The sequence below is a fragment of the Lepidochelys kempii genome, chromosome 24 (assembly GCF_965140285.1).
Source record: "Lepidochelys kempii isolate rLepKem1 chromosome 24, rLepKem1.hap1, whole genome shotgun sequence".
Classification (NCBI taxonomy): domain Eukaryota; kingdom Metazoa; phylum Chordata; order Testudines; family Cheloniidae; genus Lepidochelys; species Lepidochelys kempii.
In genome coordinates this window covers 6,529,017-6,544,089 of record NC_136403.1, presented here as the reverse complement: position 1 = coordinate 6,544,089, position 15,073 = coordinate 6,529,017, and the positions used below count along the sequence as shown (strand labels likewise).

The 15,073-nt window shown below is 49.6% G+C and overlaps 1 protein-coding gene across 2 annotated transcripts in view; it reads right to left on the bottom strand.

Annotated features, from left to right (window-relative positions):
- The window catches only part of PLEKHO1 (pleckstrin homology domain containing O1), a 39,126-nt gene extending 29,847 nt beyond the window's left edge, over window positions 1-9,279 (bottom strand). The window contains exons 1-2 of one of the 2 annotated variants that reach the window (XM_073322680.2): window positions 8,772-9,279; window positions 7,824-7,970 (exon numbers count right to left, since the gene is read on the bottom strand). In XM_073322680.2, the coding sequence (XP_073178781.1) occupies window positions 7,824-7,970; window positions 8,772-8,801 (177 nt within the window). In that variant the 5' untranslated portion in view covers window positions 8,802-9,279. The remainder of the gene's footprint in view (window positions 1-7,823; window positions 7,971-8,771) is intronic. The other variant, XM_073322681.2, reaches the window with a different exon arrangement.
- Window positions 9,280-15,073: the final 5,794 nt, after the last annotated feature.

Sequence of the window (15,073 nt, the reverse complement as noted above, 5' to 3'; positions counted from 1 at the left end):
AGATCAGGCCCTTGTCGGCAGAGCAGTGAGTCCACAGGAGCTAATTCGGTTTGCCACTAGCAGGTGGTATTTTGCTGAAGTCACCACCCATGCGTTATTAAAACTCTGGCAGCGGGTCAGATCCTCCCCATTCCTCACCCTCGCCCCCCACATTCCACACCCTTCTCATTGCCTCCTGCCACCCCCCGAGCACTGCAGCGTCAGCCCTAAAGCGCAGCGAGAGATAATATCCCCAGCTGGGCACGGGGTACAGGAATCTAACTACCTGGCCCAGGCCTTGTTGGGCAGAAACTTGGGCCAAGGAAGCAAAAAACCTGTTCTCAAAGGCTGCTGGGGGTAACTCTTCTGATTATCATCAAGCGAACTAAATCTAGAGGGCCTGGCACTCATCTACACGAAGGCCCAAATGCAGCTTACACTTGAGACAGACACCAGGGAAACTGAGGCACAGATCAGGGAAGAGGCTTGCTTAAGATCACCCAGCAGGTCAGCAGCAGAGGCTGGAATAGAACCCAGGTCTACAGAGGTCCTGTCCTTATCAATGAGGCTGCACTGGCTTCTAGCTTAGAGCACCCCTCTAACGCTGTACCAGCTGTGAACAGAGCAGCCTTCGGGCCGGTACCTTCCGCCAGCAAATTAATGACATTTGTGCAGATATTTGTGCAGAATGATATTTGTCCAGACAATGCTGGGGCCTGGGACCACCATGACACAACATGGACTGATGCAAAGTGAGTTATCAGACCCTAAAGTGACCCATCAGGCGTCTCTTAGGGCACGAACCAGGCTCTGCCATGCATGTCTACCCTGGGCCACTCTTGGCATGTCCCCTCTGTGGGGAAGTCCCATATGTTTTTCCTCCCCGAGGACCTTTTGAGCAGCAGCATTAGGGCAGAGACAGGACTCCAGTGTAGCAAACCCAAAGGAAACTCTTTGCTGAGCAGGTTAAGTACAGGCTGAGATCTCAGTGCTTCTCCTGGGTTCTCCAGGCCTGTCCCTAGGGAGAAGACAGGAGGGTGGGAGGATAGACAGGATAGAGTGTGGGATCTGCTGCAGAGGGCACAGCGGAGGGGTTGATGGAGGGGAAGGGACTAGACTCTGAGAATGGAGAGGTGGCGGGGAGGAAGTTGGATAAGGGAGGGCAAAAACAGGAATAGGCCAGGATGGAGGGAACAGTTCCCAGCCTCCCGTGCTAACTACCCTCAGCCACGCCGGTCCAGAGGACGAAGTGGGTGCGTGGAAGGTGGGCCGTTCAGAACTGTCACACCCATGCATGCTCACACGACAGCGCCACCTGTAACGCCTTCCAACGCCCGTGAGCATGCACGCACGCGGCAGGGCACACTCATGCCACGCTCGAGGAGACACGCCACCGCTCACGCACTGTGCACATTCCCCCAAACACACGCCACAAGCCCACTCCTCACAAGCGGCAGTGCGGAGTCAACACACGCTCCTCCTCGGGGGCTGGGGCGTGCCAGGTGAAGAGCACAGCTGCAACCCCATGTGCCAGGTCACACCACCGCTCACACAGGTTTGACCCGGCCACCCCACTGTCCTGATGGGGCCGGGCCACACCTGAGCAGTGCTGCAACCTGGTGCTTCAAAGCGGTCGGGCTCTGGCCCGGAGGGGCTCCCCAGCTCCGTGGCCTGTGCTGTTCCAAACACACGCACAAGCAGCACCACCTTGTACACGCACAACGTACGCAAACAACACCACACACACCTCCCAGGCTGCACATGCAGCTCAACAGCGTTCAGACGGGCTGCAGCAAACTCGAGCCGAGAGTGCAGCCAACTTTTCGAGGGCTCTCGAGCTCACTGAGGCGAGGCTTGCATTAGCGGCTTCAGGAAGCCCACCAGAAAAGCACTTCCTCATTAACTTCTTGTGAGCACAGAGTCCATTTTTGATGGCCATGGGCTTCCTGGCAGGAAGTGGTAGGAGCCCAGCTGTGTGCTGTGTTAGTCAGGCTGTTATTCCCGAGTGTAAATCAATAACAAAGCCGTGCTAGAAAGAACAGAACAATTACCAGAAATGTGGGTTTGGGGAGGGGGATAGGGGAAAGGAATGCAAAATGCCTTGCTGCTTACCAGAAATCAACTCCAACCAGCCTGTGTTTTGTTATTGGGAACTTTCTGGCCACCGACCAAATGCAAAATAACAAAGGTTTTGCATCGTTTATGGGACCAAATTGCAGCAACGGCTAAAGATTTGTGTGTTAGGTCGATGCAATGGGATACACAAAGCCTTCGGCCCCTGCTAGCATTTGGTGTGCCGATGAACCAGCAAAAGGTGCGTGGCTTTATTAAAGGGTGCACTAGAGGCAGAGCAGGTCAGAGAAGTCTTGCACAGATTCCAAACAAGGGTGGGGATCAAACTTACATTAAGACTGTTCACATTTCTTCTTGACAAAACTCAATACACTATGGCTGGGGGTTTCAACCCACAGTGGGGTCCGGATTTCAGAAGAGCCCATCTCCTATGTGGGCCCCTAAATAATAATCCCTTGTTCTTACCCAGCACTTTTCCTCAGTAGATCTCACAGCCCTTTAAAAGGAGGGCAGTGTCATTCTCCCCATTTTACAGAAATTGACAGGCAACATCAAGGTTTGTTTCCTAGTTAATATGAGATTTAAGAGCAAGAGGCCCAGGTTCTCGGCTGGTGCAAATCCACATAGCTGCCTTTGATGGAGCGATGCTAATTTACACCGGCTGAGGAGCTGTTACTGTAACAGAACCTTTCCAGAGTAGCAGCCGTGTTAGCCTGTTGCCGCAAAAAGAACAGGAGTACTACTCCTGTTCTTTTTGTAACAGACCCTGGAATCTAGACTCCCATCAGCATATGCTCTCTCTCTACTACCCAGGGAAGTGAGACTGAGATTTTACCCCAACATCTAGGCAACCTCCACAAGCTATCCCCGCTCACATCTCCTGGAGGGGCCTGCTCTTCCGATCCCTCCTCAGCTGTATCGTCCCCCTTCACCTCATTGGGGTTGCCTGTAGCCCCTTCCTAGTAGCAGAGTGTTGTCAGTGGAAAGCTATCTCAACTCAGCACGAAAGCACAGCAGGGGCTCCATTTCCTCCATTGGGCGTAATCTGGTGTGTGAAAAAACAAAAGAGGCTGCGTTCTGCTCCGCTCGACCAACCCAGATTTATTAACCTATTTGTAGGCGCTGCGGGCACCTGTTTCCATGAAAGCTAGCTTGCACAGGATGGCCAGCAAAGGGGAAGACCTATGGTTCAGAGAGGAGATGAATGGGGAACTGGCTACGGGCCTGCTGCTTGGAGCGGGAGGAAATGCTAGCTATAAATGTCCTTCCATCCGTTCTTGTGAGTTTGCATTTGTTCTCTAGAATGTCCAGAGATCCAAGGGCCAGCCACGGCCAAAAGAGAGCAAACAGCGGGGTCAGATCCTAAACTGCACAAGATCTGGTTTAAAAAGAGTGTCATACTTAGAAGTGCAGAGAGAGACCGTTTTACGCACATGGAACGCACCATATGCACCCAGGCAGAACACACAGATGTTGCTTGTTTGTCCGCAGAATGTCACATGAGGGAGAATTGCTCCCCCCCAGGCATGTTCATTTGTATGTTGAGACTCACAGAGACATATCCCACCTGCACATGTGCCCACTCTTCATGTATACACACACACATTCACAGAGACAAATTATTCATTTTGATGCTGACATATGCTGCCAGACGTTACCCCTTTAAGACATATATATCCACAAACACGTTATTCTTCCAGGTAGACACACACATGTTCTCTAACGCGCATTACCCAAATGCACACAGTCTTCCATGCACATGTTCGTTCACACACATTGCTTATTGTGACACACGCCGTGTTGTTCCCTACCATTCGATACATGCCTGGTCACTGACATGGATACACATTATTCATTTAGAAACTGGCACTCACATGACTGTTCACATGCAGAGAAACTGCTCATTTAAACACCTGCTCAGGGCACACCAATACTGTGGTGATAGGCGATGGATAGATGTGTTATTTCTCCCTACGTACACGTTCGCTGGCACAGACTCACGTGATCATCACTGAGACTCGGGTACAAACACGCGAGTTCTCAGTCAGACACGCACGTTACTCCGCAATGCCCAGGGCCATTGCATGGCACCCCAGGGCAGAGTCTTGGGCCTGTCTACACCACAGAGACGCATGCCCTTCTTAGAGGCTGCCCCTTAGCTCCTCAAAGAAGAGGAAAGTAGCTCCAGTGACAGTCATTCAAAACCCAGCCCCATGCAGTGCTACTATTCCTGGGCCCGGGCTACTCAGGTGTCAGTACCAGAGGCCGGGCTGGGCCTTTACATTAACCCTTGACCAAGCCGGCAGTAGGTCACTAACCAGAAGATCCATCTATTTGCCCCCCAGTGCTCCAGGAGCATGCATGGGATGGGGGAAATTGGAAGAGGGGAACTCTGCCTGTCCTGGAAGTTAGACACAGAGTAAAATCCAGCCTGCATTGCACTCCGTGGGTGTGGGGAGGGGTGATCCCTCCCCCACACAGTGGGCTCGCAGACAGGACAGCTGCCGCAAAGCTCACAAGCACCCAGCGTGTGCACTCGGGCCTCTCCTGGCTATTTCAGTCTCTCTCCCTGCAGACTCAGGAAGGTTACACAACATGGGTTACATATAGGTCATCCCCGGAGAGGCTTCCTCCTCCCCAACCAGGGCTAGCATGCTAGGGTGAAACCCTGGCCCCAGTGAAGGCCATGGGGGGCTTGCCATTAGATTCAAAAGAGCCAGGATTTCACCAGATTTCAGAGTAACAGCCATGTTAGTCTGTATTCGCAAAAAGAAAAGGAGTACTTGTGGCACCTTAGAGACTAACCAATTTATTTGAGCATAAGCTTTCGTGAGCTACAGCTCACTTCATCGGATGCATACTGTGGAAAGTACAGAAGATCTTTTTATACACACAAACCATGAAAAAATGGGTGTTTACAGAGATTTCTGATCCTGCACAACATAAGAACATAAGAATGGCCCTACTGGGTCAGACCAAGGGTCCATCTAGCCCAGTATCCTGTCTTCTAACAGTGGCCAGTGCCAGGTGCCCCAGAGGGAATGAACAGAACAGGTAATGATCAAGTGATCCATCCCCTGTCGCCCATTTCCAGCTTCTGGCGAACAGAGGCTAGGGACACCATTCCTGCCTGTCCTGGCTAATAGCCATTGATGGACCTATCTTCCATGACTTTATCTAGTTCTTTTTTGAACCCTGTTATGGTCTTGGCCTTCACAACATCCTCTGGCAAGGAGTTCCACAGGTTGACTGTGCGTTGTGCGAAGAAATACTTCCTTTTACTTGTTTTAAACCTGCTGCCTATTAATTTCATTTGGTGACCCCTAGTTCTTGTGTTATGAGAAGTAGTAAACAACACTTCCTTATCTACTTTCTCTACACCAGTCATGATTTAATAGACCTCAGTCATATCTCTCCTTAGCCATCTTTTTTCCAAGCTGAAAAGTCCCAGTCTTATTAATCTCTCCTCCTATGGAAACCGTTCCATACCCCTCATCATTTTTGTTGCCCTTTTCTGAACCTTTTCCAATTCCAATATATCTTTTTTGAGATGGGGTGACCACATCTGCAGACCCCAGCTCCACATCCTCACCCCTGAATCATGGCTTTCTGCCCTCCTGCCTGGAAAGGCACAAACTCAGCTCCACCACTTAGACAGCTACAAATGAGGATATTGGTTAGCAGTTCCGGTGATGTTACCGCATCTGCTCAGAGAATCATAAAGTGTCCTGCCAGCGCCATTAAACATCTGCCTGCCTGTTTCAGCATAATCCCTGCAGCTCACTGTAAATTTACCGTTATTATTGTCTGCCAATAATACAAGCTATTCCCAGCCCCTCCCTACCTGCACCGATGGGATGGCTCACGGTATCTGGGTGAAGCAAACAGCTCACCTTTGGCTTATGTGCAGCAAAGTGAATTTCTCTTCTAGGCCCTGATTCAGGCAAACACAGAAGCATGTGCTTAAATTCCATCCAAGTCAACTGGAGTTGAAGAAGTTGATCAAAGTTAAACGTTTGGTTACGTGCTTCCCTGAATCAGGGCCCTCGTGCAGAAGAGCAGTTAACATGCAATGGTAGCATTCTGGGCAGTGAATAAGGAAACATTCTCCCAACCATTTAATGCACTGATCTATCTATGTCTCCATATCTGCATATCTATCTGTCTGTCCGTATAGCATATGATCAGAATCAGTCTTTCCATCTAGAATATCTTGCTACAGTAGCTAATCTACCTCTCTTGTCTATTTTCTCTTGGTCTGTGCATTTCTAATGTGCTGATCCCCTAGTTCCCAGGCCTAATTTACAAGGAATAAGCCCCAGCCATGCCCTGTTTCTGTGGCCATCGAGAGCATATTTGGAGTGAGTTGTGAAAAACTGATAGATGGGAAGCCCAGACCAGGCTCCCCCCCAGTTAGTTCTCCAATCATCTCTCCATTGCAATAAACTCAGATCCATACATGCTCTGCCATGCTCAATGATGTCATTAGCCTCTTTGCCAAAGGATCCTTCTCCCTCTGCGCCACGTTATTTCTCATCGATAACCTGGGCGATGTTACCTGACATGCAGGCAGTGGGACCTTCCCTTGGCTGTACACACATGAGTAAGGGCTGCTGGTGTGAACCATGCTGCGGGATGGGGCCAAGGGCATAGGTGCTCTAACTAGGTGTGCAGGGGATGCTTCTGAACCCCTGGCTTGAAGTGGATTCCATCATATACAGGGTTTACAGTTTTGTTCAATGCTCTCAGCACCCCCACTATACAAATTGTTCCAGCACCCCTGGCCGAGGAATTTGATTGTTTATCTACATCCTGGCCTATCTCTCCATCCTCATTCACACCTGTAACCCCAGTCCGGACACCGACACCCTCCTCGCTTCTGGTACACATGGCACCAATTAACACCAAGATTTTATTTTGAAAGATCCATCTGGTTTAAAACAGACAAACAAACAAAACCCCCAATTGGGTGGATTTACCGATCCCAACATCTGTGTAACAGGGAAGGGATGAGCCAACCCCTGCTAGATGAGGACAGTCACAGATTGCAATGCCTGTGCTCAGAAAGCCACATCCAATAAAATCCAATACATTAAACCAAAAACCCTCAGACCGTTGGAACTGAGACAGGGGTGCTTTGTCCACCCTCTGCACTAACAGAATGTCAAAGCAGTGGTTAAACTTTACTTGTGTCCTTTCCTTTGGAAAAACAACTGAGCGATAAGGGACTGGGCTTGGAACCTAAAACCCCAACTTGTAAATCGGTCTGTCTGGCATCCTAACCCTGCTGTTATTTCCATTTGGAAAACGATCAGGGCGCGAGGCTGCAAACCAGGCCATTGTGGAACTTGATAACAGAGGGCAGACATAAGGAAATACGTGACTATGGGGAAAGGAGAGATGAACAGCTTTAACATTTGCCAAGCAAATCGTTTCATGTATCGGCGCTGGAAAATGTCTCCCCGCCAGTCCTCTGTGGGAGACTCCAGGGCACCGTTGTGGAGGTTGTTGTTGTTAGAATCAACACACAAACCCAACCCAGGTCTTGTTTGAACTGACAATGCAGAGCCAGACAGCAAAAAGAGAATTCCCCATAGTAACTCTCCAGCTAGCAAATTACATGATGGTTAATAAACACCATGGATGGAGACTCCCCGGTTTCGAAGGGGTGTTGGATAAACACTTTGGCTGCTCAGTTTGCTTTCAAAAGGCAAAGGGAGGATGGGTTGCAGGGGGAAGCGGGGAGGAGAGACATATTAAACAAATCCTACCTCTTTTTCTGAGATATAAAGCTGATCTCCCTTCAAAACCACATAACGGTTTTTCCAGATTTCCCTAAAAATGCCTTTCCCGCAAAATTTCCGAACCCAGCCAACCTTCTCTGGCTGCATGGATTGCTGGTTTCCATCCTGTGGCCCCTGACACAAAGGGAGGGGGAGGAAGAGAGAGAAAAGGGATTATTAGAGGGTTTTATTCCCCTATCCTTCACCCTGCCTTTTTCTCCAAGTTTGCCCCCCCCACCCCCACCTTGCCCACTCTCCACCAATGCTGAGACTTAGGTACTTTGCCAGTTTCACTCTGCAGAGATTCCCCCCTGCAGACACGAAGCAAAAATAATAATACCCAAGGCATAGAGCAAAAATCACAAGCTATATCTCATTCTGTGCATGAGACAAGAACGGCTGTGATGTTGCATCCATCTCATCCAACATGCATTTGCTACCGGGGAGGGAGGAATTCCAACTAACTGATTTTTTACTGCAGCGCAAATTGCATATTTGAGCCTTTGAAGAAGAATTTATTCCTGGTGGTGAAAGGCAAGCGCAGGTTTTTATTTGCCATCTCTCGAAAGGCAAACAGATACATCCATAGGTGCGCTACTCAGAGACTCTCCGTATAGGAGACACAGAGAGATACACAATGTCTGTTATGTGTGTTTCATGCCTTCCTTGCACTCAAAATGAAAACCGCATGCTCCTACATCCTTTTTTACACTACACAACACGACTGGATTTCCTGGCAAATTTCAAGTGAGGAAGAGACTGTGAAGCTGGAGAGAAAGAAAGAAGGGGTGGGTCGGGGTTTTTGTTGTTGTTGTTTGGTTTTCTTTTTGCAAAGAGAGGTGGGAGGAAGTCTCAACAGAACAATAAAGAAACACACACACACACCCCAAATACCCCAGAACCCCTCACCCCAAAGAAGAAGCCGTTTCAACTCACCCTTTTTGTAGAATTATTTTTTTTCATCATTCCTTGGTGTGATCAGGCTGGAGGGGAGAGGGGGAGGGGTTTGGGGTGGGGGGGATCAGAGCGGAGCTCCTGACAGCAAAGAGGCTGGAGTTGATGTGTCTGTTTTTGGGTGGTGGTGGGTGGGGGGTTAAGGGGGGAGGGTATATGGGAGATACACCGGGCCCCTCCCCTCTCTCTGCTCGCCCTTTGTAGATCACAGCAGCTCTCCAGTTACACTACAGAGCAGCCTGCCCCTGTGGCCCACACACACCTCCATGGCCAGGCACATGGGTTTGCACGGAAGGGCTGATTCGGACCCCACAGCTCCATCTATAGCCAGGCGCGCGTGACGTCCCCGGGGGCAGAAGACGGGGCGAGTCCCAGCCCGCAGAGGGGTTTCTTCTTTGTGTCTGACTCGCTGCTGGCTCGGAGGGGCCGGGGCGAGCTTTGGGCAGGGCTGGGAGTTGTCAGATGGCCCGGGCGAGCAAGGCGCTTTGCCCGGGCACAGGGCGCGGCGGCGCCTGTGGGCCAGGAGCAGCCCTGGCTGGGATCTGCTGCAGCCACGAGCGGGGACGGGAGAGGGGGTTTTTCGCCAGGGCTGGTGCCCGGTAAAGACGGGCTCAAGCGGCAATAATGCAGAGTTTAGCTGTCACGCTCCCGGAAAAGGGGGGGTTGGCGTGGGGGCGGGGGTTTGCCTGGGGTTGGTGTTTTGTTCATTTTGGGGGGTCCTTCGCCGGGTTCTATAATTCCCGAACTATCACAGGGCAGGACTGGTGCCGTGGTACCTTTGGGGCTCACATACCTTGTTGATAGATAGAGGGGGTGCATGGGGATAGATAGATAGATAGATAGATAGATAGATAGATAGATAGATAGATAGATAGATAGATGGGGTGCATGGGGATAGATAGATAGATAGATAGATAGATAGATAGATAGATTAGATAGATAGATAGAGGGGGTGCATGGGGATAGATAGATAGATAGATAGATAGATAGATAGATAGATAGATAGATAGATAGATAGAGGGGGTGTATGGGGATAGATAGATAGATAGATATAGATAGATAGATAGAGGGGGTGAATGGGGATAGATAGATAGATAGATAGATAGATAGATAGATAGATCGATAGATAGATAGATAGATAGATAGATAGATAGATAGATAGATAGATAGATAGGGTGTATGGGGATAGATAGATAGATAGATAGATAGATAGATAGATAGATAGATAGATGGGGTGAATGGGGATAGATAGATAGATAGATAGATAGATAGATAGATAGATAGATAGATAGATAGATAGATAGATAGGGTGAATGGGGATAGATAGATAGATAGATAGATAGATAGATAGATAGATAGATAGATAGATAGATAGATAGATAGATAGATAGATAGGGTGTATGGGGATAGATAGATTAGATAGATGGGGTGCATGGGGATAGATAGATAGATAGATAGATAGATAGATAGATAGATAGATAGATAGATAGATAGAGTTAATGGGGATAGATAGCTAGATTAGATTAGATTAGATTAGATTGGATGATATAGATATAGCCTTACAGTGGAAATGTTCAACCTGATTCTTTAGTCTGGCACACACCCACCCTTTGCTGATAGCCGAGTATATTTCAACACAAGTACTTTGGAAGTAATGCTGTGAGAATACTGATGATGTACTTCTGTTGTGCTGTTAGCATCCTCTTAATACATTATGTGCTGGAAGCAAAAATTGACATTGAGCACTTGGAATATAAAGTATTTCAAGGCCATTTGCAGAGGGAGCGATGGGTCTTTCACCCCTTTTTCAGCAGCTGGTATGTCTGTGGAGACCCCCGGTGCTGGGGTGTGCACCCCATGCCAGCCTTGGTGGGATTAAGGAGGGCCAGAGTGGCCAGTTAGGCTACTGGGCATTGCTTGGGAGAGGGCGGACCAGGGTTAATTGAAAGTGAAGCCCAGCTGGGGAAGGGCTGGGACAGCATTTGAAAGACAGGAAGCTGCAGGCAGATGTGAGGGGAGAAGTTTGTGGGCATTCCCTGGGAGGCTGGGCTTATTAGGGGGCAAGGGGAAATCTAGGGGGAGAGTCACCCCTGAGAGCCTGCCCTGGACTAGGGTGTCTGGTAAGGAGCTAGAAAGGGGTGCGGTAGCCACAGGGAGCAGAGTACACTCCCACAGTAAACCCAGAACCAGGCACGAGAAGATGGAGAGGCTTGGTAGAAGGAGCGACAGCGATGGGGCACTGGGGCTGCTGGTTATAGGATCCCTGGGCTGGACCCTGCTGTAGGGGTGGGGCTGGCTTCCCCTGCTAGCCAGCAGTAGAGTGGCAGAGAGCCCCACGCTGGGGCTGACCACCATCCAGAGAGGGCATTTAGACAGTGGTCCTGCTGGACTTTGAAACCCTGGACCAGGGGGGCTGAATGGCCAAGTTACGTGAAAGGAGGCTATTGCAGAGCAAACCAAGGCAGAGGGGGGCACGCAGTGCAGTGACAGGCTTTCCCAGACTTTAGGGTTTGTTTACATTTACAGCGCTGTAGCACTTAGTGAAGATGAGAGCACTTCTCCCGTCAGCGTGGGTACACCACCTACCCGAGAGGCGGCAGCTATGGCCACAGGAGAAGCTCTCCTGCCGACATAGTTCTGTCTGCACCATGGGTTAGGTTGGTATAACGGCGTTGGATTTTCCACCCTCCTGACCGACGGAGTTACACTGCCATAAGTTTTCAGGGGAGACCAAGTCTTAGACACCGGCAGATGCACTAGCCCATTCGCTGCCCCCGTCTCATGTGCTGTGGGATACACAGAGTATGTGCAAGTACATCCCAGACTGCTAACTAAGACAGAGCCCTATGCAGATTGTCAGCTCCTTCTTTGGGGCAGGGACCGTCCATTAGTACTGTGTTTGTACAGCTCCTAGCACCTGGGGGGTCCTGCACCGTAACTGGGGCTCCTTGGTGCTACTGCAACTGAAAATCACTAAAAATAATAACCACAATGACTAGAACTATACAATGTAGAATGATACATATACAGTAACCACAATCTACAATACAGTGAGACAAAACAAATAATAACAATAATGATCTACTTAAGGCCCTACTTGAATCACAGGATGATAGTCAAATAATTGCAGTTGAGTCGTGGACAAGATATGGAAAATCACAGAAAAGTAATAATGGATCTTTATTAATTGTGGTAATTTGGAAAAGCCGAAGAAGACCTATTTGTTTGGAACAATATAAACGCTCAAGTATTAAGTTATGCCTGCTTCTTTTGAAAAGCAGACATTTTGCTGCAATTATATTTCAGTCATTAAGGTGTGGGGCTGACAGCCCAGGCCCCAGCCGATGTCAGCTCGGATAAATGGGGAACTACTGTACTAATGGGGTAAAAAGGGTGTGTTGTGAACCCCGAAATGTGTCCAAAATTGTGGACTGTGTAAAGTAAGCTAATTAAAATAAAAAATGTGGTGGAAGCCTAATATTGCAGGATCTGCAATTTCCGCAAATTAAGTACGGCCTTAGATATACTTTTAATCGGCATTCATAGAGCATTATAGCATGAGTCACCAGTGTCTAGGCCCCTAGACTAGGACTGAGGGGACCTGGGTTCTTCTCCCACTCCACTGGGCTGACCTGTGACCGTGAGCAAGTCAGTTGGCCTCTCTGTGCCTCAGTTTCCCCTTCTGTAAAATAGGGATAATAATGCTTTGATGTTTAGTGCTATGCTCTACAGTTGAAAATTGCTCTGTATGGGCTGTTACTGTATATTTATTATTATGATGACCTTTACTTTCCAAAGTGAATCCAGTGCTGATGGAAGGTGCTGGTCTATTTGACTCCTGCAGGAGTGGGTTTCTGTGTGGCTTAGCACAGACCTACCAGTGGCTTCCCCATTATGAAGAGGTAGCTAAACACAGAAGCCAAATGAAAGGTGCCGGGATGAAAGTGAGGTAAAAGAGACAATAATCATAATCATTAGCTCTCAAAGCAGGTGAGTGTTATTATCCCCATTTCACAGATTAGGAAACTGAGGCACAGAGCGGGGAAGTGACTTCTCAGATGTCACCCAGCAGGCCAGTGGTAGAGCTGGGAATAAAACTCAGGTCTCCTGCGTCCCAGTCTGGTGCACTAGCCACATCGCCTCCCTTTCGACAGCAAGAAGGGTACAGAGCAGAGAACCCTGGGTAGCACCTGCTCTTCTAAAGCCCTGTGCCCTGAAAAAAAATCACAAGTCAGGCCCCTCCAAAATCAGGAGATTGTCTTAAAAATCACAAGATTGAAAAAAAATAACACGCTTGCCCAGCACCAAAACTTCAGCCATCCAGGGTCCCGGTGAGCCACTTATTTTGTGTCCTACAATGTATAGTGGTAAAGCCATCCAACAGGGCAAGGTTGGGTTCTCCCTGTGAGTATCTGGAGTCTCGTGCTGAATAAAGGAGTTGGTGGGATTTTATCCGACAGTGCTCTTCGATCTTAGAATATGTGCTCAGATCCCTTGGGGATAGGGGACCCAGTACGTATCTTACTGTGATGGAGTAGGTACCCTCCCCACCCCCGGTGGTAATGAAAGAGTTAACTGGAGACAGAGCAATGAGCACACCTGGTTGCATCTGGAGGGTGGGCCAGGCCCTGCCGAAGTTGAAGCCCAGGTGAGAAGGGGGCTGTAGGGAGAGTGAGGGAAGGACTCTGCAGTCCTGCCCTGGGTACTAGGGCATGGAAGAAAGGCCTAGAGAGAGGCAGGGGAACAGGAAGCCCAAAAGGGACTCGGGAAAGGGCCTGATGGAAGGCCAAGGTGGGAGGGAGTCCAGGGAGGCAGTGAGGAGTGTGAGGGAACTGTCAGGGCTCAGGGCCTGCAGCAGAGTCCATCTCTTGGCAACCCAACGAGTGCAGCTGGCCTGCAGCAGGCTCCCTGATTGACTGAGTGGTCAGGAAGGGCAGCTGGCTGGCTTTTAGCCCAGCAGCAGCTCTCTGGCTGCTTAATGGGTTGCTGCCTGCTGCTGCTCCAGCCATATTCCCCCCCACACTCCGAGCTCTGTTCCAGGCCTTGTTCCCCAGCCTTGCTCCTGCTCTGTCTGTGCCTCAGCTGGCTCCTGGTTTGACTCTGGTTCTGACCCTCAGCGTGGCTCTTAATTCCCAGTTCCGGCTCTGACTCCTGGGTTGGCTGCTGCTTCCTTGCTCTGGCCCTGGGATCGGATCTGCTTCCCAGCTCTTGCTCTGATCACTAGGCCTGACTGCCAAATTACTAATAGGAGACCTTCGCTGCTCACCACAGGGTCCCTGTCTGGGCTGCCCTCCCAGCCCCTGGGAAAGGTGGTGCAGAGACCCCCTGACACAAGGGGGAGAGGGACTGTTGAATTTGGAGCCGGGCCTCCAGGGAAAAAGCCCTGGGAGCTGTCGCTCTGCACAAGACGGGAAGAGGACTCTGCAGAGACCAGGAAGGGGTGAAGAATCCATGGAGGAGTGAGCCCGGGTCTGGCTTGAAGAGTTACGTTTGTTTGCGTTTCGTTTATTGGCTTCTCTGTTACCCTGGAAGGGCGAGACTGAATGTGACCTGGTCTGGGGCCGAGTCACAAGAAGAGGCAGACTGCCGTGGGCCCGGAGCAGGTGATGCCAAATGAGGAGAGCCTGCTACACCAGGCCTGCCAAAAGGGGCTACCAGTGGTGAGTCTACTCCGTTGTAATCAGATGAACGCACATGGGGTTCGGTAGATTTAGAGACCCAATTGTAATGGGAGTCGTGTGTCTAAAACCCCCTTGTTTCTGAAAAGCTCATCCCATGTCTTTAAATCCTGTCATGGCACTGGTGCTTCTCCATCTTTCAAAGGAGACATAAAATCAAGGTCCTGGGTACTTGTGGTTATTAAAGATCCCCCGGCCTCATCGCTTGAGACAGGGAGTTAATCACCCAATTCCAACAAGGTTAACAACCTTTTACTTCCCTACAATTCCTCCTGCGGTTTCAATTGGAAAAGCTGTTTTTCACCTCCTGTTCTGAGCTGCTGAACACCCTGGCAGTGGCTGCATTCCAGTGCCAGTTGGAGGGATCCCGGCAGAGCAGTATAAGTTTATAATGCACCTTGAATCACGCAACTAGGGGCCAAATTCTGCTCTCAAAGACAATTGCCTAAATACTGAGTCAATTTGAAGTCGATGCAGTTATTCAGCAACTTGACTTGTCTGAGAGCAATACTTGGCTCTGTTTATTTTGTCTTGGGCAACGTTTTCCTAAGTGTCTCAGGCATGTGGGGCCGATTTTTAAAGTTATTTAAGCACCTCAAGGGGCAG